Source organism: Primulina tabacum, chromosome 4, assembly GCF_025594145.1.
Source record: "Primulina tabacum isolate GXHZ01 chromosome 4, ASM2559414v2, whole genome shotgun sequence".
In the NCBI taxonomy this organism is placed as follows: domain Eukaryota; kingdom Viridiplantae; phylum Streptophyta; class Magnoliopsida; order Lamiales; family Gesneriaceae; genus Primulina; species Primulina tabacum.
The window spans coordinates 6719460-6744747 of record NC_134553.1 but is presented as its reverse complement, the minus strand read 5'-3'; the positions used below and the strand labels follow the sequence as shown (position 1 = coordinate 6744747).

Here is a 25288-nt window from a genome sequence, read left to right as displayed (position 1 = left end):
GACTTCCAAGCAAAATTTGTCTTTCCTCGTGCGATGTCTGCTTCTACCAGAAGGGTTCGTCCAAGTAGCTCATCTGTTGAGATACAAGAGTTGAGGTCAGAGAACGCATATTTGAGGACTCGAGTTATGAAATTGGAGGAAAAGATGCGTGGATTTATGCAGTGGCAGAGCCAGGAATCCGATTCTACTCGGGCTAGAATTTTAAACTCTAAAATCCTTAATATTTTAAATTAATCTACCCTGATTAATTTCAAATTTATCCAAAATTATACAAAAATTTACATATAAAATTTTTTAAAAATTTTTGGACTATCCGGGCGCACACTGGCTCCGCCCCTGAATTTATGGCTCGTATGGTGTTTTCTCAAACACTAGATTGTGCTTCTGCTTTTCCAGACTTTTCTTCACCCATTTTAGATTCTGATGAGACTCAAACCCCTTAAACACCATCCCAGTAGTTAAAGTTTGAGTTTCGAATAGATTGACTTGGAAAAATTTGGAAGTGGTTGATCATTTTGTAGAATGAATTGACACTTGTTTTGGGATATTTCACACTTGAATAGTTGATATAAATATTTGTATTAATTTTGGTATTGATAAGTTGTGGTTTGAAGTAGTGTTGATGTTAATATTGTGTTGTGCTTTTTGGATGGTAATATTGACTGATTATGCATATTGATTGTGTTGTGATTGTTTGAATTGGTGTAAATAACAATAAAACATGAACGCGGAAAAGCGATCTCTAATTTAGAGACTGATATCATAAATCCAGTCTCAAACTTAGAGATTATTGTACGGATTCAGTCTCTCATTTAGCGACTGACTTATGAATCGGTCTCAAAATTAGAGACTGACTTTAATTATTCGATATCTAAAGTAGAAACCACATAAAAAATATCGATCTCTATTTTAGAGACCGACGACGTAAATATGGTAACTAATTTAGAGATCGGTTCATGGTATCGGTCTCTCATAATTAGCAACTAAGGTTATTGATACCAACCAAATCGATCGTTAATCGGTCTCTATTTTGGAGTAGAACCGATCCATATTTTTCTTGTAGTTATTACAGTCTAATTTTGTTGGAGAATGGTGAGCAACAATAATTATTTTTAAAATTAATTGATTTATTGTATATTAATAATTATAATTTTGAGTACAATTTATATTTAATAATGCTGTAGTCGAGCTGTAAATCGGATTTGCGTGAAAGTTATGGACATTTGACTGTTTCCCCGGCCGATAAGAGAAGAAAATCAAACGTCAAAAAAACAGCTTGGTTTCTTTATTCAACTACTTGAAAAATAATATTATCTCATGACGTAATATGCCAACTTACATTTGACTTTTATATGAAGTCAAAAACAGAATAACATGCATAAGATAAATTGTTTTTAATTACAGTAATTTAGTAGAGGAAAAATTTTCAAACCGTTATTGTAAATTAAATTATCTTAGATTTTGGTCATGTCTTTTTTTTTGTTCCCACTTTTAATCTATTTTTTTGCCATAATGCTGACATGAAAGGCCCAAAATAGATTATTAGAACGACACAAATGGAAGGTATTTATTTTTGACAAAAATTTGTGTGAAACTGTATCACAGATCGTATTTTGTGAGACGAATCTCTTATTTTGGTTATCCATGAAAATGTATTACTTTTTATTGTGAATATCGGTAGGGTTGACCCGTCTCACAAATAAAGATTCGTGAGATCGTCTCACAAAAGACATACTATTTATTTTTTTGGCGAACAAATAAAACAAAATTTGAAACTAAGGTAAGTTTATAACATATATTAATTACAAGTTCACATGTATACAAGTAATGGAGAGATTAAAGAATAAACACTTGGAAACAAGAAATAAATTTTTTGGATAAAATCATGATTAGTAAATGTATGGATTTGAAAGACTTTGAATAATGTATATTTTGGTTTAATTCGATAAAATTGAAGTTAATTTGACTATTCTATTTGAGCATTCTAAAATATAAAATATTTTGGGAACTTAAACTTTTTTTTTCTTTCACCTACCTCCATTGCAAGTTGTTTCTATATACACACTCATGCATGTATTTTCTGAATTATTGGTACTTGGTAACGTAAATTGTATTAGTTATTTCAGGATATTTGGATGTATTTTCGCATTATCAGGTTAAATTCAAATTATACAAAAATTCTTGTGAGACGATCTCATAGGTCAATTTTGTGAGACGAATCTTGCATTTAGATCACTCATAGAAAAATATTACTTTTGAGTACTCTTTAATGTAAATATAGGCAGGATTAACTCATTTCACAAATAAAGATCATTGAGACTGTCTCATGAGAGACTTGTTCATTCAATTAATATGCTTCAGATAAAATGGATTTGAGTATTCGTTTGCATTACAATCTAGGGTTGAAATAAAAGTTTTTATTTATTTATTTTATAAAAATTATTCCTTTATTGTTCAAATCAGTACCTCAGCTGAATTAATATGAGAGACGTAGATACGGACATAGATATATTTTTCAATGATTTAGATTACATAATCTAATTAAATTCCCTCGAACAACGACCAAATCAAATGGGATTGATCAGTTGAATTTTAACATGCAATTGCGAATATAAAAAGCAGGAATTTTTTTTTTAAAAAAAAGGTATGGCAGGTACGTATTTATACGCGTGGTAGAAGTCAACAGTGAACAACAATTCTTTTTATTTTATTTTTTTACTTTTAATTTGTCCTATAAATAGTTGCCAAGAAACCCATCATCTCCATCAACCTCAATTGCAATCAATATTTTGATTCTTAATCTGAGTGGATAAATAATTTCCCCAATCAAAAATCTCAAATTTCTAATAATGGGTAGCTTTACGAGTTCATTTTGCACTCTTTTTTCCCTTACATCGATCTTGTTTTTACTCTCTAGCATTTCATGTGAAGCACAACTATCCACAATTTTTTATAAAAAAACATGCCCAAATGCACTTGCTACGATTCGAACATCCGTCAGACGGGCAGTATCGGCGGAGCGTCGCATGGCAGCCTCACTCATTCGGCTCCACTTTCACGATTGTTTTGTTCAGGGCTGCGATGCATCGATTCTGCTAGATGAGACGCCTTCTATTCAGAGTGAGAAAACAGCCTTTCCCAATATAAATTCTGCAAGAGGATACAACATCATAGAGGACGCTAAGCGTGAGGTGGAGCGCATATGCCCTGGTGTAGTTTCATGTGCGGACATACTCACCTTAGCAGCACGTGATGCCTCAGTTGCTGTAAGAATTTATATACATATAAATATACTTTCTCGTATAAACTATATATAGTTACTACATCTAGCTAGGTAAATAGTGTTTTCGAAAGAACAAATTCATACATGCTTAATTTTTAAAAAATGAAAATACATGCATGCAGGTTGGTGGTCCGACGTGGGATGTGAAGCTCGGAAGAAAGGACTCCACCACCGCGAACCGTGCTCAAGCAAACACCGATCTTCCCAGTCCTTTTTCTGATGCCAACACCCTTATTTCCGCCTTCGCTGTTAAGGGACTTAACACAAGAGACATGATTGCACTGTCAGGTATACGATCTAGTTAGTTTTATGTACATGCATGTACATATTGCATATACTATACTTTCGGAAGTATGGCATATTAATGCTTGTAGGATCACATACACTCGGCCAAGCCCAATGCTTTTTGTTTCGGTCAAGAATATACAGCAACGCAACCGATATTGATCCTGGCTTTGCTAGCACTCGAAGGCGCCAATGCCCTCGAACAGGTGGTGACACCAATCTGGCTCCACTTGATTTGGTGACACCAAATTCATTCGATAACAACTACTTCAGGAATTTGGTACAGAGAAAGGGTCTTCTTCAATCCGATCAGGTTCTTTTCACTTCCGCATCAACAAACAGCATCGTCCTTGAGTACAGCAGGAATCCAAGAGCTTTCGCTGCTGATTTCGCTGCTGCCATGATAAAGATGGGGGAGATTCAGCCATTACTTGCACCAAATGGGATCGTAAGAAGGACTTGTGGCGCTATTAATTAACCAAGTCCAAGCATATTTGTAGCAAAAGCGCGTAGATTGTTTTAAATTTCTTGTTACTCTTAATTTGTTATAGTTAATCATCAATTTATATGTGTGTGTGTGTGTTGTAATATCTAAAAGTCATCTATCTTCTTTGTATCGTAATAAATTTCACGCTCCCACAATTAGGGTGTTATATATCTGTTGGATATTTTTTGGAATGATATTATTAATCATTCTAATGATGCGCTTTAGTTCCTTATTTGTTAATCATGTAACGTATAGTCTGGTACACCGGATAAGAAAGGGATTGATAAATAATCCTCCTTAGCTAACGTTTGATACCTTTTTAGATAGCCCATGATATAATCATGGGCTTATATCATGGGCCCGTGATAAATAATTTTATATAAGGATAAAATATCTCTTTTATGAGATATGATAATTTTAATCTAATGATAAAAATACCACAAATGACTTAATTGCTCTCAATATATAAAAATCATAAACCTTATCGTTCTCTCATTTAACTTGTAGGTAGAAATTAAAATCAAATAAATATTTTTATTTAATTTTATATATTATATAATATGATAATTATATAAATGATTTATATAAATCTCAATAAAATTATTAGTATCACTCGATTAACCTCAAAAATTGATATTTGACTTGACTCACAAAATCAAGGGCTCAATTATCATATCATATAATATATACAATTAGGTAAAAATAAATAAATCATGCAAGCACTGTCGGCATATGAACAGATAAGAAATATGAACTCAAGCAACAACTTTGAAATTATAAAATTTATTATGATAATGTTAATTTATTAGGTTTTTTTATTTATATTAGATATAAGTCAATTATTAGTTTTTTTACTTTTTATTTCTAACTAATATATATACATACATATATACATACATACATATATATATATATATATATATATATAATATTATTTTACCTACTCAATATATGTGCCGAAATACAAGTATTTTTTATGATAGAGACTTTTAAAGGGGATCTAGGGAAGATGAAATTGAAATCTATAGATTTCGATTATAGTTTTATTGTTAACAATGAAATAATATATCATTTCATAACTTAGTTACACAAATAGAATGAATTCAAATTATATCAATATTGGATGAATTTGAAATTCATTATAATTAATTTGAAACATTATATACGTTAGGGTGTAAACGAATCGAGTCTTGATAAATATTTGATTTGTATTTGAATTTATCGAACTCAAGCCGAATTCGAACATGTTCGAAACTTTTTTCGAGCCGAACTCCAGCCAAAATTATTTTATTCGATAGTTCGCGAGCCTTAATATTTGATTAATATAATATTATTATATATTGAATATATATACACTTTGAGCTTTTCGTTCCGAGCTAGCTTTTCAGACGTTTCGAGCTTTCGATCCTTCATTCTCGGACCTTGATATCCGAGCAATAGTCAGAATAGCTCGTAGATAGGTTCTAACATTTTGAGCCTAACGCAAATTCGAACTTCATTTTGAGTCGAACTCGAGCCAAAAAGTCTAAAATTTTCAAGCTTCAAATATAGCTCGAACTCGATATACTTAATTCGAACCAGATCTGAACCTTAAATTTTTACTAATATTCATTTCGATTATATTCTTTTACACTCCTAATATATATTCAAGTGATGGATTTGCAGTTCATGGTCTTTCTTATCTAAATACATTTGACACTTGAAATCCATGGATATGAAATTCATGAATCCAAGTACAACCTTAGAGAAACTAACTTCCGTGTGGTCGGTGAAGTTTTTTTGTGTTGTACTTAGGGGTATAAACAAATCGAGCTTTCGAGCCGCCTCTATAATTATTTGATTCATATTCAAAGTTATCGAACTCGAGCCAAACTCGAACATATTCGAAATTTTTTTGAGCCGAACTTAAACCAAAATTATTTTGTTCGATAATTCGCAAGCCTTAATATTATATTAATATAATATTATTATATATTAAATATATATACATTTCGAGTTTTTCGGACGTTTCGAGTTTTTGAACCTTCATTATTGAACCTTAGTCTGAATAGAGGTTCGAATATTTCAAGCCGAACGCGAATTTGAACTTCAATTTGAGTAGAACTCGAGCCAAAAAAATCTAAAAAATTTCAAGCTTCGTATCGAGCTCAAACTCAATATTATACTTAATTCGAATCTTACATTTTTTTAAATATTCGATATGAGTCGATTCATTTACCCTTTATACTTATACTTAAAACAACACAATTATTCTAAACTTCAACTCCTATTTTAAAGGTGTAGAAATTATTTAAAATGTTCCATCATTTATAATTTTATTTTAAGAGAGAACACAAAGTATATTACACAAACACACGCATTTGGCATCTCGAAAGATTTTTTTCTCATATCGGTGTCTTATTCTAATGTTCTAATATGGAAAAAATATTTTTTCCCACTAATTTGTTTTTTTAAACTGGTCCACTAACTTTTTAGGTTTTTTTTTTTTATTTTGATACAATAACTTCTCAACTTCGGCTATTTTGGTCTATCTACAACTGAAATGTTCGATTTCATCAAAAAATGCTGATTAGATAATGGTTAAAACACATTTTTTTGTCACAATCATGAGATGATTCTGGTAGAATGCATAGAATTTGTTTGATTTGTTCGATTTTTTTAATGTTAAATTGCTTCCAAATAAATCGATTTCCCTTCAAAATCAAGAAATTCACAAATTTTTGGTAGCTTTAGCTTTAGTAATCGTGTAACAAGCGTTTTCTGACAAAAAATAACTTTCTGGTGGTAGATGAACTAATATAGTTAAAATTTAGAAGTTATTGAACCAGAACTAAAAATAGGAAAGTTCATGGACAAAAAACAAAAGAGAGCCAAGTTACTGACCAAAATATTTATTTTCCATAATAAATATTGTTTAATAAATACAAGTTTCACTATATAATTTTTTTACATTTCGCATAAATATTATTTTAAATTCTGCATGTAGAAATCATGACTATGATGACTATTAAACTATTAAAAAAATAAATAATTAATTAATCAATTTATCTATCCACGTAAAAATTTATTTTTAGATAAAATATATTAATGTTAATAATGTCATTTAATTTCTTTACGTGTATTCGATGATAAGATAAATATTATATATCATCTCATCTAATTTGAATTTATGTTATATTTGCAACAAAAAAAGTTTAAATGTTTAACACAATGGCTAAAACAGCCAAAATCACATACGCAAAGTGCAGAAAGATATGTAAAAAAATTATCTATAAAATTTCAAAAATAGTATAAAATTACTGATAAAAATAATAAATTTATAATGTATTAAAGAAAATACAACACACTTATATCTTCTAGAAAAAAATAATTATTAATTGGAAAAATACTATATATGGTGTGAGAACCTAAAATTCCAGCAGTAGCAGCAGCTAGTAAATTTCAGCAGAAGCTAAAAGTTCCAGCAGAAGCTAATATTTCAGAAGCCGGTAATTTTTCCAACAGATTAGAATCCAGCAGTAGCAGCACGAAATTCCAGCATACAGTTACTAATTCAGCCATGACTTGTAACTGAAGCATTTAAAACGAAATAAAGATTGTTAATGGCAGATTATGGTCATTAATTGGGAGGCTAACAGTCAGAATTTTGCCTATATATAATACTCTCAAACCTCTGAAATGGGTTACACAAATCTTGAGATTATCACTTGAATTTTCGAGCTAAGAGAGTGCTGATTTTCGAGCAGCAGAAAACAGTAGCAAGAAGAAGCAGATTTCATACTTCAACCGAAACACTTTTAGCAAATTACTGTAAGTGGGCTTATGTATAAATATCTTGAAACTCGTTTGATGATTTCTGTTTTTAAAGCAAAAGTATATTCTTGATTTCTGATATCTGATTTTTTAAGCACTGAAACTTAGTGAACTAATGGTAGGAATATATATTCTGAACATTACTGATTACTAATTACTGATTACTGATTACTGATTACTGGCCTCACCCCTTAGAGGAGAGAACATATAGGGGACTGAGATCAGTTTAGCCATGAAATTCACGAACGTGCTCAGTGCTTACTTGTTAAACTTCTGATTCCTGATTACTGAATACTAATTACTGATTTCCGAATACTGATACTGATTTCTGTTATGAAAATGAGAATTTCTGTATATCATTCGTATTATTGTTTCTGTATGAAAATGATTTCGAAAACTGAGAGTTATTCCCGCCCCCGCTTACTGAGTGACAATCATATCACTCATCCACCAAACTCATCTCAGATAAGAACGATGAAGAGTTGTTAGAAGAAGAGGAGCAACTTCAGTGTTGGGGTTGGTGATGAAGATCGTTGTTCTTAGTTCTGATTTATATTCCGCTGCATCTGTTCAGACATTGTATTTTCTGGTTTTACATTTCCGCTGTAAATGTTCATTGAGTTTGTATCAGACAATGATTATTATAAATAAAAGACTGATTTCTGAATTTTGTACTTCTGAGACTTGTTGTTTTCGAATGTAAATTTGAGAGCAACGTCGGTGTCAACCAACCCCTGTCCCGGGACGTGACATTGAAGTGGTATCAGAGCAAACCAGGTTTCATAATTTGGGGAGGAGGAACTAGAAATAATAAGTTCTGATAGAGTTCTGAAATTAATTCTTGAAAGTTACCGAAATAAGCTACTATAATAGACTTCTGAAAATTTACTACTGTAATAAAATACTGAAAATATAGACTAACTACGTACAGTTGGGAAAAATCAGTAAAGGAAATCAGTAGCCCGAAACCAGAACCAGTAGATGGAAACCAGTAGACCCAAAACCAGTAGCCCGAAATCAGTAGATGGAAACCAGTAGACCCAAAACCAGTAGCCCGAAATCAGAACCAGTAGACGGAAACCAGCAGATCTGAATGCAGAAGACTGGGTCAGTAGACTCGGAATGCAGCAGATTGGTTCTAACAGTGCTGGAAAAGCAGCAGACTGATTGCAGTAGCATCAGAATTGCAGTAGACCGCGAATTTCAGTAGGCGCATGCAGTAGACCTTGCAAATGGCATGGAAGTTGAGGTGTTTTTCGCGCAAACTTCAAACGGCCATAACTTTTGATCCAGGAGGAATTTTTACTATTAAAAGTAGGCGTTGGAAAGCTCTCGACGAGGAGAACCTAACCGAGAACCATTCAATTGTTGTAGCACCGTCGACGAACCCCAAAATCCTTCGTTAAGATAGTGATATCATCATTTCCGTAAAATTTTCCAACTTTTCGAAACTTTGAGGAATTTTCATTTCCAAACGGCTTTGCATTTTTACACCAAACTTGGTACCATTCATGTTCTTGATGTGAAGGATTTTTAGTAAATTTTTCACGGAATTCTGAGACTAAAAAATTTTGAGCTATTTTCTTTCATTGAATGCATAGACAGTACTGATTTTGTTCATTCCAGTAATTGTTTATAACTCAACCTGTACTCTTGAGATCAATTCTGAACATTCACTCTCCTGTTTTAGATGAAGATTATGACTGATCAGAGTAGCTACATTAAGAACTTAGAGAAGAAGAAGTACATATAGATGTAGTGGAAAAAGAACAGTGATAATGGAGATATGATAAGGTAGACTAGATTGGTATTATCATACGAAAAGAAAGAAGTGTAACATTCTTTGGAAATGTACCAAGATAAGTTGAATCATATTGGGAATGTACCTATCTGATATAAGTTGACTTACATTTTTGGGAATTTACCTATCGAAGATAAGCTTCTGACTTAAGATGAATTGTTTGACTCGCGGATAATATATTATTTATGAAATATGAGATAAGGATTATATAAGCTTTAAAATTCAGATGTAGAAAAAAAAATTTTGTGTCAATAATTAATGATATGTACATTAAATTTGGGATGCTAAGTAAAGGACCTCCAATGAAACTTGTTAAAATATGCTAGACTTATAGTCTTGATTAAGGAAAGATTTAGTAAAAGAAGAATTGTCTGAGGATTTAGTTTCTTCCGTTCAAGGTTGAAAGAAATTTTAATTAAGTTATAATTATTGGGACTTGAAGCAATCGGCTGATAAGGAGTTATATTCTAAGATTCTATATTGGTTTCAAGATTTGAGTTATTAATCGTGTTAATTTTAAGATAGAATAAAATAAGTATGGATACGCATATATTCAGTGCCGATCTTATACAGTGTACTTTGGGAATTGATTGGTTGGACAAGAATCATGTAATGGTAGATTGTCGGAGTAAGAATGTCAAACCCCAATTCAAGAAGAAATCGTACTTCGTGGTAAAGATAAGGAACAGAAATCCTTCCTTTCTACTTCTCAGACCTAGAAAGTTTAACTAGCAATGATCGATCAGCGAGGTAAATAAAAAAGTTACTCTAAAGATAGAGGATATTCCAGTTATTCAGGAATTTTCGGACGTCTTTCCCGAAGAACTCCCTGGCACAATCCCCGAACTTGATTCATAGGGCTACACCAATCTCAAAAGCACCATACCGTATGGCTCCAGCAGAGTTGAAAGAACTCAAAGAACAACTTCAAGAATTGTTGGATAAGAAGCAAATTCGACCAAACGCATCTCCGTGGGGAGCTCCTGTCCTGTTCGTATAGAAGAAGGACGGAAGCATGAGATTGTGTATCGATTACATAGAACTGAATAAGATCACAATCAAGAATAAGTATCCGCTTCCAAGGATAGATGACTTGTTTGACCAACTCAAGGGAGCTACGGTCTTTTCCAAGCTCGACTTAAGGTCAGGCTATCACCAACTCAAGGTCAAATCAGACGATATTCCGAAGATAGCCTTCAGAACAAGATATGGACACTATGAGTTCACAGTGATGCCGTTCGGGTTAACAAACGCTCCGGCAGTATTCATGGATCTCATGAACAGAGTTTTCAAGCCATTTCTTGACAAGTTTGTTGTGGTATTCATCGACGATATTCTAGTATATTCATCAAGTGAAGAAGACCACAAGGAACATCTTCGTCTCACCCTCCAGACGCTGAGAGAAAAAGAGCTATACGCCAAGTTCAAGAAATGCGAATTTTGGCTAGAAAGCGTCACATTCTTGGGTCACATCGTATCAGCAGCAGGAGTAGCTGTGGACCCTAAGAAAGTAGAAGCAATCTCAGATTGGCCGAGACCAAAGTCAGTGACAGAAATTAGAAGTTTCTTGGGACTAGTAGGCTATTATCGAAAATTTGTTGAAGGATTCTCTTCAATAGCAATACCTCTCACCAAACTCACACAGAAGAACTCTAAATTTCAATGGAGTGAAGATTGTGAGCAAAGCTTCGAGACTTTGAAGAAGAAGCCTATCTCAACTCCGGTGTTAGTATTGCCAACTGAAGGCAAAGACTTCACCATCTACAGTGATGCATCTAAAGAAGGTTTAGGATGTGTACTCATGCAAGAGGGAAGGGTGATTGCATACGCATCAAGGCAGTTGAAACCGTATGAACAAAATTACCCAACGCATGACCTCGAACTAGCTGCAGTGGTATTTGCACTAAAGATTTGGAGACATTATCTTTATGGAGCCAAGTGTGAGATTTTCATCGATCACCAAAGTCTCAAATGTTTGTTCACACAAAAGGAACTAAATATGAGACAAAGACGATGGATCGAACTCATGAAGGATTACGACTTGACAATAAGCTACCATCCAGACAAAGCCAACAAGGTAGCAGATGCTTTAAGTCGAAAGAATATAAGTAAGGTGATCCTGACATCACTTTCAGCACAACCATGTCTTCGAGAGACCATCAAGATAAGTCAGGATAGAGATCCTGCGTTGGTGAAACTAAAAGAGCAAGTTAAAGAAGGGAAATCACCAGATTTCGAGACGGATAACAAAGGAATCTTGTGGATGAAAGGACGATTAGTGCGTACCTAGACATCGATAACCTTCGACAAGAAGTAATGTCTGAGGCACATAAGTCGAAATTTTCAGTCCATCCTGGCAGTACCAAGATGTACAGAGATTTGAAGCAAAATTTTTGGTGGAGTGGAATGAAGAAAGACGTGGCAATGTTTGTTTCCAAGTGTCATGTGTGCCAGCAAGTCAAGGAAGAGCACCAAAGACCTAAAGGACTTCTGCAACCTCTAGAAATTTCAGAATGGAAATGAGATCATATTTCTATGGATTTCGTAGTGGGTTTACCAAAGACGAGACAAGGTCATGACGGAATATGGGTAATCGTAGATAGACTCACAAAATCTACGCATTTCCTACCTGTCCGTATGAATTATAATTTGGACAAGCTAGCCACCTTGTACATGAACGAAATCTTGCGATTACATGGAGTACCAGCTAGCATATTATCAGACAGAGATCCTAGATTTACATCTAGATTTGGAAGAGCTTTCAACAAGCTATGGGGACTAAGGTTACTCTTAGCACGGCCTATCATCCTCAGACCGATGGCCAAACAGAGAGAACAATTCAAACTCTAGAAGATATGCTGAGAGCATGTGCTCTAGATTTCAGTGGTAATTGGAGCGAACATCTGCCCCTAATTGAGTTCGCGTACAATAATAGTTACCACAGCAGTATTGAAATGGCACCATACGAAGCTCTGTATGGACGAAAGTGTCGATCGCCACTGTATTGGGATGAGGTAGGGGAAAAAGCCATTGTTGGTCCCGAAATGATTCAAGAAACAGTGGATAAAGTCGCTTTGATCAAGGAGAGATTAAAAACTGCACAAGATCGACAGAAAAGCTGGGCTGATCAGAAAAGACGACCTGTGGAATTTGAAATTGGAGAAAAGACATATGTGAAAGTGTCACCCATGAAGGGTGTAATACGATTCAATAAGGCTGGGAAACTGAATCCCAGATACGTCGGACCATTTGAAATTCTTGAGAAAGTGGGAACACTTGCTTATAGATTAGCACTTCCACCCGACATGTCAAGAATTCATAATGTATTCCACGTTTCGCAGCTGAGGAGATATATTTCCGATCCTAGTCATATTCTTGAAGCTGGACCACTGTTGGTTGAGGGCAATCTAAATGAAGAGCTGAAATATGAAGAAATTCCGATTCGAATTGTGGATAACAAAGACCAAGTACTGAGGCGACGAACTATTCCATATGTCAAAGTACAATGGTCCAATCACACCGAAAGAGAATCTACTTGGGAGTTGGAAGAAAAGATGCGAGAACAATACCCTTACCTCTTTGAAGATCATGCATAGCCAAGTTTCGAGGACGAAACTTCTCATAAGGAGGGAGAGATGTGAGAACCTGAAATTCCAGCAGTAGCAGCAGCTAGCAAATTTCAGCAGAAGCTAAAAATTCCAGCAGAAGCTAATATTTCAGAAGCTGGTATTTTTCCAGCAGATTAGAATCCAGCAGCAGCAGCACGAAATTCCAGCAGACAGTTACTAATTCAGCCATGACTTATAACTGAAGCATTTAAAACGGAATAAAGATTGTTAATGGCAGATTATGGCCATTAATTGGAAGGCTAACAGTCAGAATTTTGCCTATATATAACACTCTCAAACCTCTGAAATGGGTTACCCAAATCTTGAGATTATCACTTGAATTTTCGAGCTAAAAGAGTGCTGATTTTCGAGCAGCAGAAACCAGTAGCAAGAAGAAGCAGATTTCAGACTTCAACCGAAACACTTTTAGCAAATTACTGTAAGTGAGCTATGTATAAATATCTTGAAACCCGTTTGATGATTTCTGTTTTTAAAGCAAAAGTATATTCTTGATTTCTGATATCTGATTTTTAAGCACTGAAACTTAGTGAACTAATGGTAGGAATATATATTCTGAACATTACTGAGTACTGATTACTGGCCTCACTCCTTAGAGGAAAGAACATATAGGGGACTGATATCAGTTTATCCATGAAATTCACGAACGTGCTCAGTGCTTACTTGTTAAACTTCTGATTCCTGATTACTGAATACTAATTACTGATTTCCGAATACTGAATACTGATTTCTGTTATGAAAATGAGAATTTATGTATATCATTCGTATTACTATTTCTGTATGAAAATGATTTCGAAAACTGGGAGTTATTTCCACCCCCGCTTACTGAGTGACAATCATATCACTCACCCACCAAACTCATCTCAGATAAGAACGATGAAGAGTTGTTAGAAGAAGAGGAGCAACTTCAGTTTTGGGGCTGGTGATGAAGATCGTTGTTCTTAGTTCTGATTTATATTCCGCTGCATCTGTTCAGACATTGTATTTTCTGGTTTTACATTTCCGCTGTAAAACATTTATCATTGAGTTTGTATCAGAAAATGATTATTATGAATAAAAGACTGGTTTCTGAATTTTGTACTTCTGAGGCTTGTTGTTTTCGAATGTAAATTTGAGAGCAACGCCGGTGTCAACCAACCCCTGTCCCAGGGCGTGACATATGGAGTACACAATTTATTAAAACATGTATGGCTTCTACATGATCATGTCTATGTGAAACATGTATGCCTAAGGGTATATTATACATATAAATTTACCATGATGTAAGATTATCTTGTCTGATTTTATGTTTTGATCTACTAACTTTTCAAAATTTAGTTATGGTAAATTAATTTTTGGTTATTTAATTCAATTGATGACGTGATATTAGATACGTGAACAATTTTTGATATCATGTCAGTATTTTTCGATATCACGTCAACACTCTAGCAAAGTAGGCCTGAAAGCTTAAATCTAATTTAATATATTAAAACCAAAATCTGAAAAATTAATGTACGAAAACCCAAAATAGACAAAGTTTGTGAATTATAAAAATTATTTTCTTTATTTATTATTTTGATCAGCATTCACATTAAAGGACTGTACGTAGATCGGAATCGCCAAATGTTCGTAGGCAAAAACTTGTGTGAGACAGTTTCACGGGTCGTTTTTTGTGAGACGAATCTCTTATTTGAGTTATCCATGAAAAATATTATTTTTTATGCTAAGAGTAATACTTTTTATTGTGAATTTCGGTAGGGTTGACCCGTCTCATAGATAAAGATTCGTGAGACCATCTGACAAGATAACTACTCATGTTCGTAATGGCTTTTGAGGCAAATTCTGAATGAAGAAATGTGTCGTATATATGCAGTCATTTTGCAGATTAAATTATTATTACATAAGTTCATGTCTTCTTATTCTAGTAAATAAACTGATACCAAGCCGCAAGCAACTCGTATATCATAAAGAATCCATCAAATGCATGCAATATGTAGTTATGTTGGAAAGAATTTGATGCAATCTTCCGGGATCTGTTAACGCATCATAACCGCGATAGGACTCCTGACCGAATACCTGGTTGAACTCCACTTCAAGAAACCTTGTTGGACAAATGTGATGTTTGAGGTCGTAATATTCAATCGTGTAAACGTCACTTGATATTGCAGTTTCTGGTTAAACTCTGAGAAATCGAGCTTAGCCGGTTGAACAAGGACTTCGATTCCGGGAGGTGGGACAATCTCAACGACGTAAGATGAGTTCGGCTCACCAACATTTGTCACCATTCTTGAATATGTCTGAGGTGTTGAAATATTGAATGATGGAAAAGTGAGAGAAAATGAAGGATAGTTGAGCTGCGCTTCCGGTATACTTGATTCCACCAGGCAATCTACCCTGCGTTGAAGAATAACCCCGACTTGTCTGTTTGTATAGTTTAAACCACATAGATAAGGGATGTAATCTTTCGGTTGGATATCATAAATCAGTCCTGGATCGTTTGCTCTGGAGGGATTGACATGTCCTGATCCAGTGGCAAAGATGTCTGCAGGAAGAAATGTCTCGTCCTCGATTGGATTCTTGGCGAGATTTACGACATCAGCTGTAGTCATGATTGCTGACTTTATGGCTGCTGGAGACCAATCAGGGTGCACGCTTTTGAGCAACGCCGCGACACCACTGAGGTGTGGGCAGGACATTGAGGTACCAGATATTATGTTGAATGTGGACTTTGTGTTTGTGATATTTTCAACTGAGGTAGGCCATGCTGCGAGAATGTTGACTCCAGGGCCTAAAATGTCAGGTTTAAGGATGCCGAGGCTAACCCGATTTGGCCCTCTCGAAGAGAAAGCCGCGACCACTGGGGCTCGATCATCTCCAATTACAGTACCTTTGAATAAAATTGTGGCCGTGGGTGTGGAAGTTGAATTTATGTAAGTCTTGATGGTCAACCCATCTGCATAACTGACATAAGCTGCTGGAAGGCCATAGAATTCTGAAAATGTTGTATTCGCATACCGTGCATTATTCACCACAATCATGGCAGCCGCTCCAGCATTCTTCACTGCTTCTCCCTTTTCAGTCGCTGTTACTATGCCTAATTCGCACACCACTATTTTTCCCTTGAGGAGGGATGTTCTGTTCAATGATTCCGGGTCGCAAAATGGAGCTAAAGAATCACTTTTGTTAATCGTCCCGGCATATACAAGAGGCAACGGTGTCGTTGGGAAATCCGTTGGCTGAAAAGCGGACTGGCCATCAAACTGTTCATTGTTTCCAAGGACTGCAGTAGCCCTTATCTTTCTGTCCGTAGTACTTGCACCTACGGTTAGAATCCAAGGGGCCGAATTATGTACTGTTCTATCACTCGGGCCATTATTTCCAGCTGAGCAGCTAACCAAGATCCCCTTCTCCATAGCACTAAATGCCCCAATCGCTATGTCATCGTCGTAGAAACCAAAAGAGAATCCTCCAATAGAGATAGAAAGCACATCTACTCCATCCTCAATAGCAAAGTCCATCCCAGCAAGAATATCACTGTCTGAACAAGATAAGTAACAAACCTTGTAAATGGCTAAATGAGCAAGTGGCGCGATGCCAGATGCTGTCCCATTAGCACTGCCGAAAAAGTTTGCTCCTTTCACAAAGTTTCCGGCAGCAGTTCCCGCGACATGCGTGCCATGGCCATCATCATCTAGTGGACTCTCGTTAAGAGGCTTCCCAAGGTACCGAGCTCCAATAATCTTATTGTTGCATGTTGTGTGATTGAACTCACACTTCCCCTTCCATTTCGCTGGTGGAGGTGGCATCCCTTCATCGCTAAAGGAAGGGTGTTCCGGTAAAATTCCAGTGTCCACTACTCCAATGATCACACCTTTGCCATAATTGGAAACTCTCCAGAACCCCATGTTCTGGTTCAACCCCAAGAAGTTAGGCGAATGAGTTGTATCCAAGGACAATTTTCTTTGGGGACGTGCTGATATAAATCCCTCCTTATTTTCCATTTCTTTCACTTCATCTGCAGATAATCTAGCAGAAAAGCCCTTAAACACGTGATGATATGTGTAAACCATTCGGTCTCCACTGGTTGAGGACGTTGCCATGGTGGTTGGCAAGAACGACCGGTACCATTTGTCCCAGTCGAAGCTGCCTGCTTCAGAGGAAAGCTGTGCATCAGGTTCCTCGACACGAACTATGTAAGTCTCCAAATTGTTTTCACCTGGTAAATCTTGAGCAAATGTTGTTGATGAACTGAAATTCAGTATGCAAATAAAGGTAACAAATAACAGGAAGCTCATGTTTTTAATTCCTTTATTGGTAATTGAAACTTTGGTTTCCAATGCAATTGGTGTTTAGTTTTGGATTTGTCAACTATTTATATAAGTGCTTCGTCCTTAATTTTGAGTTTTCAATGTTATTATTACATAACTAAGTACTCCAACTTCATTGCCGACCAAGACTTGTTCCTGTGACTATGTCGCTGAAGGAATCGACTTGGTCAGATGCTTTTGCATCAATTTTCACAAGGTCAAGGGGATAGCTAGGCGAACTAACCCGTCCGAACTCGTGGATGCTGCATTTATCTTTGTATTCGAGCCTGATCTTGAGTTGGCTTTGAATATTCAACTTAATTCTGACTCGAATTAGAAATATTAGAATTCGAGCTTGAATCATTTGGTTCAACCTTAGTTTTAGTGGAATTTATATTCCAAAGTGAGTCAGTCTAATTAGTAGGGTTCTAAAATATTGGAATAAGTCTCTTATAAGACGATCTCACTGATTTTTTTTCCGTGAGACGGGTCAATCATCTCATATTTACAATAAAAAGTAATTAATATTTTTGGTATAAAAATTAATAATATTTTATGAGTGATCCAAATAGAATATTCATCTCATAAAATTGACTTGTAAGACTCTTTCATATGTGTTTTTGTGAAAATATTACTAGATTGAATATAAATAATCTACTGGTGACCGTGTCCAATTAATTTCGGTTACGAGTATAAACACGCGTATGCGGTACATATTTTGTACTAATTCAAATTGCATCATTAAGAAATGAAACAAAGAGAGGTCACTTGAAAATAAATGGAATTTCCCATTAAAAAAACATTAGACTTTAAAGGCATGCAATTATTGACCTTTTCTTTTTATGCAATTATTCGTTATCTTGCAATTGGATTGACAAATCAATTAATTTGTTTGGGTAAATTCATTTGAGAACTAATTTCAAATCTCCAAGTAATTAAATACTTTTTTTCATGGATGACCCAAATAAGAGATCCGTCTCACAAAATACGACCCGTGAGACCGTCTCGCGCAAGTTTTTGCCTATTAAAAGATGGGGGTGTGAATTTTAAGCACAATTTTCCCTTTTTCAATTAAAATAAGCAAGCAGGCGATGTCTAATTTCTTAATCAACTTTGAGGAATTCAACCCCACCTTGATTATGTTATTTTTGAGGATTAGTCTTAGCTAGCCAACTGATATAAACTATTTAAATTTTAAGAGATAACATTCTCGATCGACTATCGATTTTTTATTACATTGGTCAATAAAGTCAACTAATCTTAATTTAATGACGAGGTTGCTAGTCTATCAATATCATACTCGCCAAATTATGTGGAAATTTTCCAGCAAAGATATCATAGATACAAGTCTTCTTTTTTTTTTTTTGGGTTAAAAAACACCATCAGGCTGGGTTTGAGGGTTTGGCAGACCCCAACACCCCAACCTGTATATAACTCAAAAAGTGGGGGTGGACTAATCCAAACCTCCAATGAATTACTCCAACTAGGACTTTTTATAGCGTAAATAGCTTTGACAAAATATGAGCCTCAAGAGCCAAATAATCCGCGGCCTAATTCCCTTCCTTGTACATGTGCATGATGAGGCATGTGTCACGCCCCATTTCCGGAGCACATAACAGCGGTGTTGTTTAACGTTATAAAACAGCAAGATTCGTGATAATCAAATAACTAAAACAAGTCTATTTCATAAAATAGTTCATTGTCTTTACAATGCTGAAGTCAAAATGCGTAAAGTGGATAAGCAATTACAATTTAACTAAAGAAAAACTAAAACAATTGCATGATGTTTAGCTTGATATTTATCACCAGCCCAAAAAAGTTTCTTATTCCTCTTCATCTAATTATTTTTCATTCTTATATGAGGAGAAGAGTGTGAGGGGTGAGTATTTTGATAAATACTCAACAAATATGGGTCGATTGAACATATAAATAATATAATGTACACGTATATATATAGAACTTAAAACTTATGGAACATGGCAGAATCATAACATAACCTTGTATATATATTTATATCATTGAACTTCATCTCATTTCTATGGTTCAATATATAATTTCTCTAAAAGATGATGTCGTATATCGGTTATTATTACTCATTGTATCAGGATAATAACTTGTTGTAACTTATCATGTTTCGGAATATTTTCCTTAACCATCTTTATTTTGAATCATATTAGTTCTCTTGAACTTGTAACATGTTTGTGACTATCAAATCAAATGGGAAATGAACTTACTTATCAAATCAAATGGGCTGAACAAGGTCGAATAGCAGAAGAAAACATATTATGCACGATCGAGATATAACATACATTTTTATTTTAAAACATAAGTCCATTTACCAAATTATGCTCCACTTGTTGGAAAATTTGAGTTTTTTGTCTCGAAAGTTGGACAGAAACTTCTTCGAGCTCGGACTTTACTTTGCTTGGACTTGAATAGAAAAAAATTGCTCGAAAATGGGCAAAACTTTGACAGAAATGCTTTGAAGAAAATTCTCCTGAATGCTTTGAATTTGGCAGCCTCTTTGCTTGAATTCTAGTGAGGTTTTTGGTGTGATTTGTGGGATCTTCAAGGTGGTACTTATAGGGAGAGAATGGTCAGCTGAATGGACAGGATTTTAAGGCCATTGATCATCACTTTTAAGGCCATATTCAATCACCATTGAGATGTTACAAGTTTGGGTCAAATTCGTCGTCATAGGCTTGCTAAAAATGGTGTTAAATGGATGCAAAGTGGCTATTACAATCTGAATGTTGCTGCATTTTTTAAAATTGACCATTATAGGCTGTTACAAAGTCGTTGAATGTGTTCAAATTTTCGAATTCTTGGGCTTCGTACAAGACTGAACTCGGCTGCACATTTTCGAGTTCATAGATCCCACATCAAATTATCTTGCCCCAATAAGCTTCTAGTTGCACACTGTTGCCTTGAATTCACACTTACCCTTCCATTTAGCAGTTGGAGGTGGCATGCCTTCACTGCTAAACGAAGGATGACTGGGAATATCGGTGTGTCAAGAACTCCTATGATGACACTTGCCAAAATGTGACTGTTTCCAAAATCCTGTTTCTAGGTGCAATCCAAGAAACTTGGGAGAATGTGTTGTTAGAGGATGTAGAATCCTTTAGGGGCTTGCTGAAACAAACCCATCTTTCTCCTTCATGGGCTCAAGCTCTTCAGCGGTAAGTCTTGACTAGAAACCACTGATAACATTCTGGTAGGAGTAGAGCAATTTCTAGCTTTGCTCCTCGGATGAACCGATAGCCATAACAGGCAGAAACGACTCGTGATAGGTTTTCACGTCCTCGGATTGGGTAGAGACTACACGGCCCTCGGGTTTCTTTTCTTCACGTATGTCTTGAGCTCACTTTTTTCGACCCTGGCGGGGAATCCATTGCCGAATTATGAATCAGGGAAGCTAACAAAAATTGAAATGAGAGCATACAATAAAGTGACTCGCACTGCCATATTCAAAAGCTAGGAGCCTGGATTTGGTTCTTCAAAATTTCCCTGCCAGGATATTTATATGGTCCTGTCTGTATTCTGGACTTGAGAAGAAAATGCCGGCAGAAAACATAAGAATTGAAGATAATTGCTATCCATATTCTTTCCAGGCGGCCAGCAGATATATGCTGCTACAGATATATGACCGTGATGGTTGTACACTGCAAAATCAGGGAAAAGAAAAATGAACTGCAACTCTGCATATGCTTGTAAATTTAAATTTTGATTCAAGCTATAACGATACCAAAATTTATGAGGTGGTGTACACTGGGAACTGCAAAATTAATGGTAAAGATTAAAAATTTTAAGAAAATATATTCATATTTTTTTTTTTGGGTGAATAATTGAAATGGCACAGCTCAATTTAAAGCAGCAATGGCAGGATTCCACTTGGGATAAAAGACAAATTAAAGCTTTAAAACGTTCATAAATTACGCGGTGGCGGCATGTCTTGGTCTTAGTATTAAAACTTCACATGTAAATAACTATGTTCAAGCTGTAATCTTAGCGTGATATCAGAGCTCATGTTTCATCGTTATTTGTTGGGCTGCTCGTAGTTGGGATACTTATAAACTTCACGCTCCAGATATTCATTGATATTCATTATTAGACGTGAGTGAGTGTGTTACTTGTCGCATATCGTTTAGATAAAATCTCTTAAATTTACATATATTAACTTGGTCAGTTACGTGTCTCACATCGATTGTTTAAAATTTCTGTAAGTTGCATATATAATTTGGTCAATCGTCTTCCTTGAGATAACTTTGGAAATGAATTATGTCCAATCACAATCTTAACGGTAACACTCATTAATTTATCGTAAACCCGTGCAAACTTACCATAACAACTACTCTGAGCCGAGCTAGATAGTTTTTTTAAACTTCTTATAGTTATATGTGTGAATCGAGATTAATTTAAAATCAATGTTAAAAATAATATTAATTTCAAATTACATGATATGGAAATTCTAACCTTATTACCAAGAAAAAAATAAGAGACATACAAGACCAATAAAAACGTATCTTTAATATACAATTTTTGTGGTTCACGATACCAATTTTACAGAAATCGGAATTCTAACCGAGTATTTGGGAGAAACCCACGTAATGGAACCTTCAACGTAAGACTCAAATCTCCTTGAACTCGTGTCTACTAAAATAAATCTTATATGTCTTCCTTTCTTTCACCTTCGTAAAGGTGAGTACCTCAGGTTCCACGGTCAAGTTCACTTTTGGTACTCTTTCAATTTTGACATGATACGCTGAATTTGCATCGCCAACGTTTGTCACAGTCCTGGAATATACAGGTCTTTCGTGATATCTTAGTTCCAAAGAAACTGACGGATAGTTCAGCTCTGCTTCAGGCAAGCCTTTGTACTTAGGTCCACTGCAATCGATTTTCTGTTGCACGATGATTGCGGCTTGTTTTTCATTGTAGATATAACACAAGTAAGAGATATAATCACGGGTCGAAATATCGTAAACAAGCCCTGGATCCAGTGCTCTAGTTGGGTTCACATGTCCGGCTCCAATGGCAAATACGTCGGCAGATTTGTTTCTTTCATCAAGAATACGCCTTTCGTTAAGGTTTGTTTGGGTGGTAGATGTCATGATGGCTGACTTAATCATTGCAGGAGATCAATCAGGAAGTGAACTTTTGATCAGGGCCGCGATGCCACTAAGGTGAGGGCAGGACATTGAAGTTCCGGAAATCATGTTAAAAGTTGCCCGTTCGTTCTTGTTCTGGTCCACCGATTCAGACCATGCTGCAAGAATATTCAAACCAGGGCCGATAATATCGGGTTTCAGGATCCCTGGACTTGCGAGATTGGGGCCCCTGGAGGAAAAATATGCAACACTCGGAACCGTTTTGTCTCCAATCACGGTCCCTTTGAATAAAATGGTAGCCGTTGGAGATAAAGTTGAGTTTATATATGATTTAATCCTTTCTCCCGAAGCGTAAGTAATGTCTATAGCTGGAAGCACATGAGGATCAGCAAAAGTGGTGTATCCATCGGGTTTTTCATTCACCAGGATCATCCCTGCCCCACCAGAATCTCGAACTACATGCCCTTTCTCTACTCCATCTATTGGTCCACCTATCTCACATAATACTATCTTTCCCTTCACATCAATGTCGTCCAATGCTCCAGGCAGACATAATGATGCACTTCTGAATTTTTTGTCCCCCCTGATGCCTGGAAAAATTAATGGCCAGAACCTAGAATGAAAATTCTTCGGCTGGTACAGAGTCTGACCTTCAAATTTCTCTTTGTTTCCGAGCAATGCTGTAGCAACTATTTTTCTGTCGATTGTACTTGCACCAACTGTAAGAATCCAGGGAGCAGCATTAGATACTGAAAATTTATTGGGGCCACTGTTACCACCTGAGCAGCTTACAAAGATTCCCTTCTTCATGGCGGAAAATGCACCCAATGCTATAACATCTCGATAAAATGGAACAAGATCTGCACCAAGAGAAACAGAAAGAATGTCGACACCGTCCTCTATTGCCGTATCCATTGCGGCTAATATGTCGCTGTTGTAACAGTCGTAGCCACATGCTTTGTAAATGGCAAGGTTTGCCAAAGGAGCCATGCCAGATGCTGTGCCATTGGCTTGGCCAAATATGTCGGCATCAGGGACAAAGTTTCCGGCAGCTGTGCTGGCTGTGTGAGTTCCATGCCCATCATAGTCGACAGGTGGCCCAGGATCATCGCTTGCAAAATTCCTGGCACCAATTAGCTTGTTGTTGCATGAAATTTTATTCAGTTCACATTTCCCCTTCTATTTCGCAGGCGGTGGGGGAACGTTTTCACCGCTGAACGATGGATGTCCAGGTGTTATTCCGGAGTCCACTACTCCTATAATCACACCCTTTCCATAGTTCGAGGTAGGCCAAGTACCAAGATTCTGATACAATCCCAAAAAGTTCGGACTGCGAGTTGTATGTAAAGAGTATTTTTCTTGACGCCTGGCATGCAAAAAGCCTTCTTTCTTCTCCATTTCCTTAACTTCATTTGGATATAACTTAGCTGCAAATCCTGTGATCACGTTTCGATACATATACACCATACGAGACGGCGTCCTATTCAGATCCTGTATTCCATCCAAAAATGAACTATACCAGCTTTCCAGAGCCCGTGATTGCCCTGGAAAGTGACCTTCCGGCAAGTTGATTTTATTTATTGCCTAAACATATTATATATCCTCTATTGCTTTTATTCAGAATCTTCCGAGAGATGGCCCACAGAATAATAAATTATTAAACTGAAATTAATTTTATTAATTAATAGAGAGACCAGATAAGTTAAAATATAATATATTTATATGAGCAAAACAAATTTTCATAATAAAGACATTTAAAACATAAAACGTGTCACAAATGGTTCTTTGGCCTAGAGGTTTTTGAGTTCAAATTGCATATGACACACGAAATACGTGTAATCCATAGAAAATATTAAATTTTAAAATAAAAGTTATCAATTTTTAAATTGAAAATTAGGAAAGAAAATATGATGAAAAGAGAAGTAAAATATAGAATTATATGGTTAAATGATATTCTAGAGAGTATAAAAAAAATCATCAATATATCTAAGTTAGTTGGTCTTTTAAGTTTAAATTCAGTTAATATAGTATATTTATTATTTTATATTATATAAATGTTGAGGTTTTGAGTAGTCTGACGTTGTGACACCAATTAGTTTTTACGACGATACTATATTCAATTATATAACTAATATTTTTTTATATAATTTACTCATAAATACAATATCTTATTCACTTTAAAATTTTAAAAATTTATATATCATTTGTACGAATTATATATTTAACTAATTACATTATCGTTATCCAAATAATAATAAAAAAATATAACAAAAATTTATGAATCAACTCGATTTATTAATTATCATGATCATGATTTATACACATTATAGTACTTATTTTACACATACATCAAGTGTGCGTCGTTCGCTAGTCTACATAATACTAATCATAAAAGTTGAAGAGCTTAGTGATTTGAATTTGTGACACCAATTAATTTTTACGAAAATACTCTATTCATTTAGATAAATAATATTTTTCATATACTTTATTCATAACTACAATATCTAATCGAGTTTAAAAATTCAAAAATCACATTTTATATATACAAATCTATACTAATATATAAATGTTGAGACTTTTAGTAGTCTGAATATAT

The 25288-nt window shown here is 35.3% G+C and overlaps 2 protein-coding genes and 1 pseudogene across 2 annotated transcripts; 1 reads left to right on the top strand and 2 right to left on the bottom strand.

Annotated features, from left to right (window-relative positions):
* Positions 1-2755: 2755 nt before the first annotated feature.
* LOC142541501 (lignin-forming anionic peroxidase-like) lies at positions 2756-4200 on the top strand. The gene is made up of 3 exons (XM_075648030.1): positions 2756-3266; positions 3406-3571; positions 3658-4200. The coding sequence occupies exons 1-3, from the start codon at positions 2850-2852 to the stop codon at positions 4044-4046; spliced, it is 972 nt and encodes a 323-aa protein (XP_075504145.1). The 5' UTR covers positions 2756-2849; the 3' UTR covers positions 4047-4200.
* Positions 4201-15141: 10941 nt separating this feature from the next.
* LOC142542852 (subtilisin-like protease) lies at positions 15142-17649 on the bottom strand. The gene has a single exon (XM_075649714.1). The coding sequence runs from the start codon at positions 17567-17569 to the stop codon at positions 15311-15313; it is 2259 nt and encodes a 752-aa protein (XP_075505829.1). The 5' UTR covers positions 17570-17649; the 3' UTR covers positions 15142-15310.
* Positions 17650-22049: 4400 nt separating this feature from the next.
* Positions 22050-24257, bottom strand: LOC142541500 (subtilisin-like protease; annotated as a pseudogene).
* Positions 24258-25288: the final 1031 nt, after the last annotated feature.

What these genes read in the sequence shown, in the direction of transcription:
- LOC142541501 (XM_075648030.1), top strand. Translation starts at nt 2,850, where the DNA reads ATGGGTAGCTTTACGAGTTCATTTTGCACTCTTTTTTCCCTTACATCG. An exon ending in CACGTGATGCCTCAGTTGCT is followed by an intron (nt 3,267 to 3,405) that starts GTAAGAATTTAT and finishes ACATGCATGCAG; the next exon opens with GTTGGTGGTCCGACGTGGGA. An exon ending in AGACATGATTGCACTGTCAG is followed by an intron (nt 3,572 to 3,657) that starts GTATACGATCTA and finishes TAATGCTTGTAG; the next exon opens with GATCACATACACTCGGCCAA.
- LOC142542852 (XM_075649714.1), bottom strand. Translation starts at nt 17,569, where the DNA reads ATGAGCTTCCTGTTATTTGTTACCTTTATTTGCATACTGAATTTCAGT.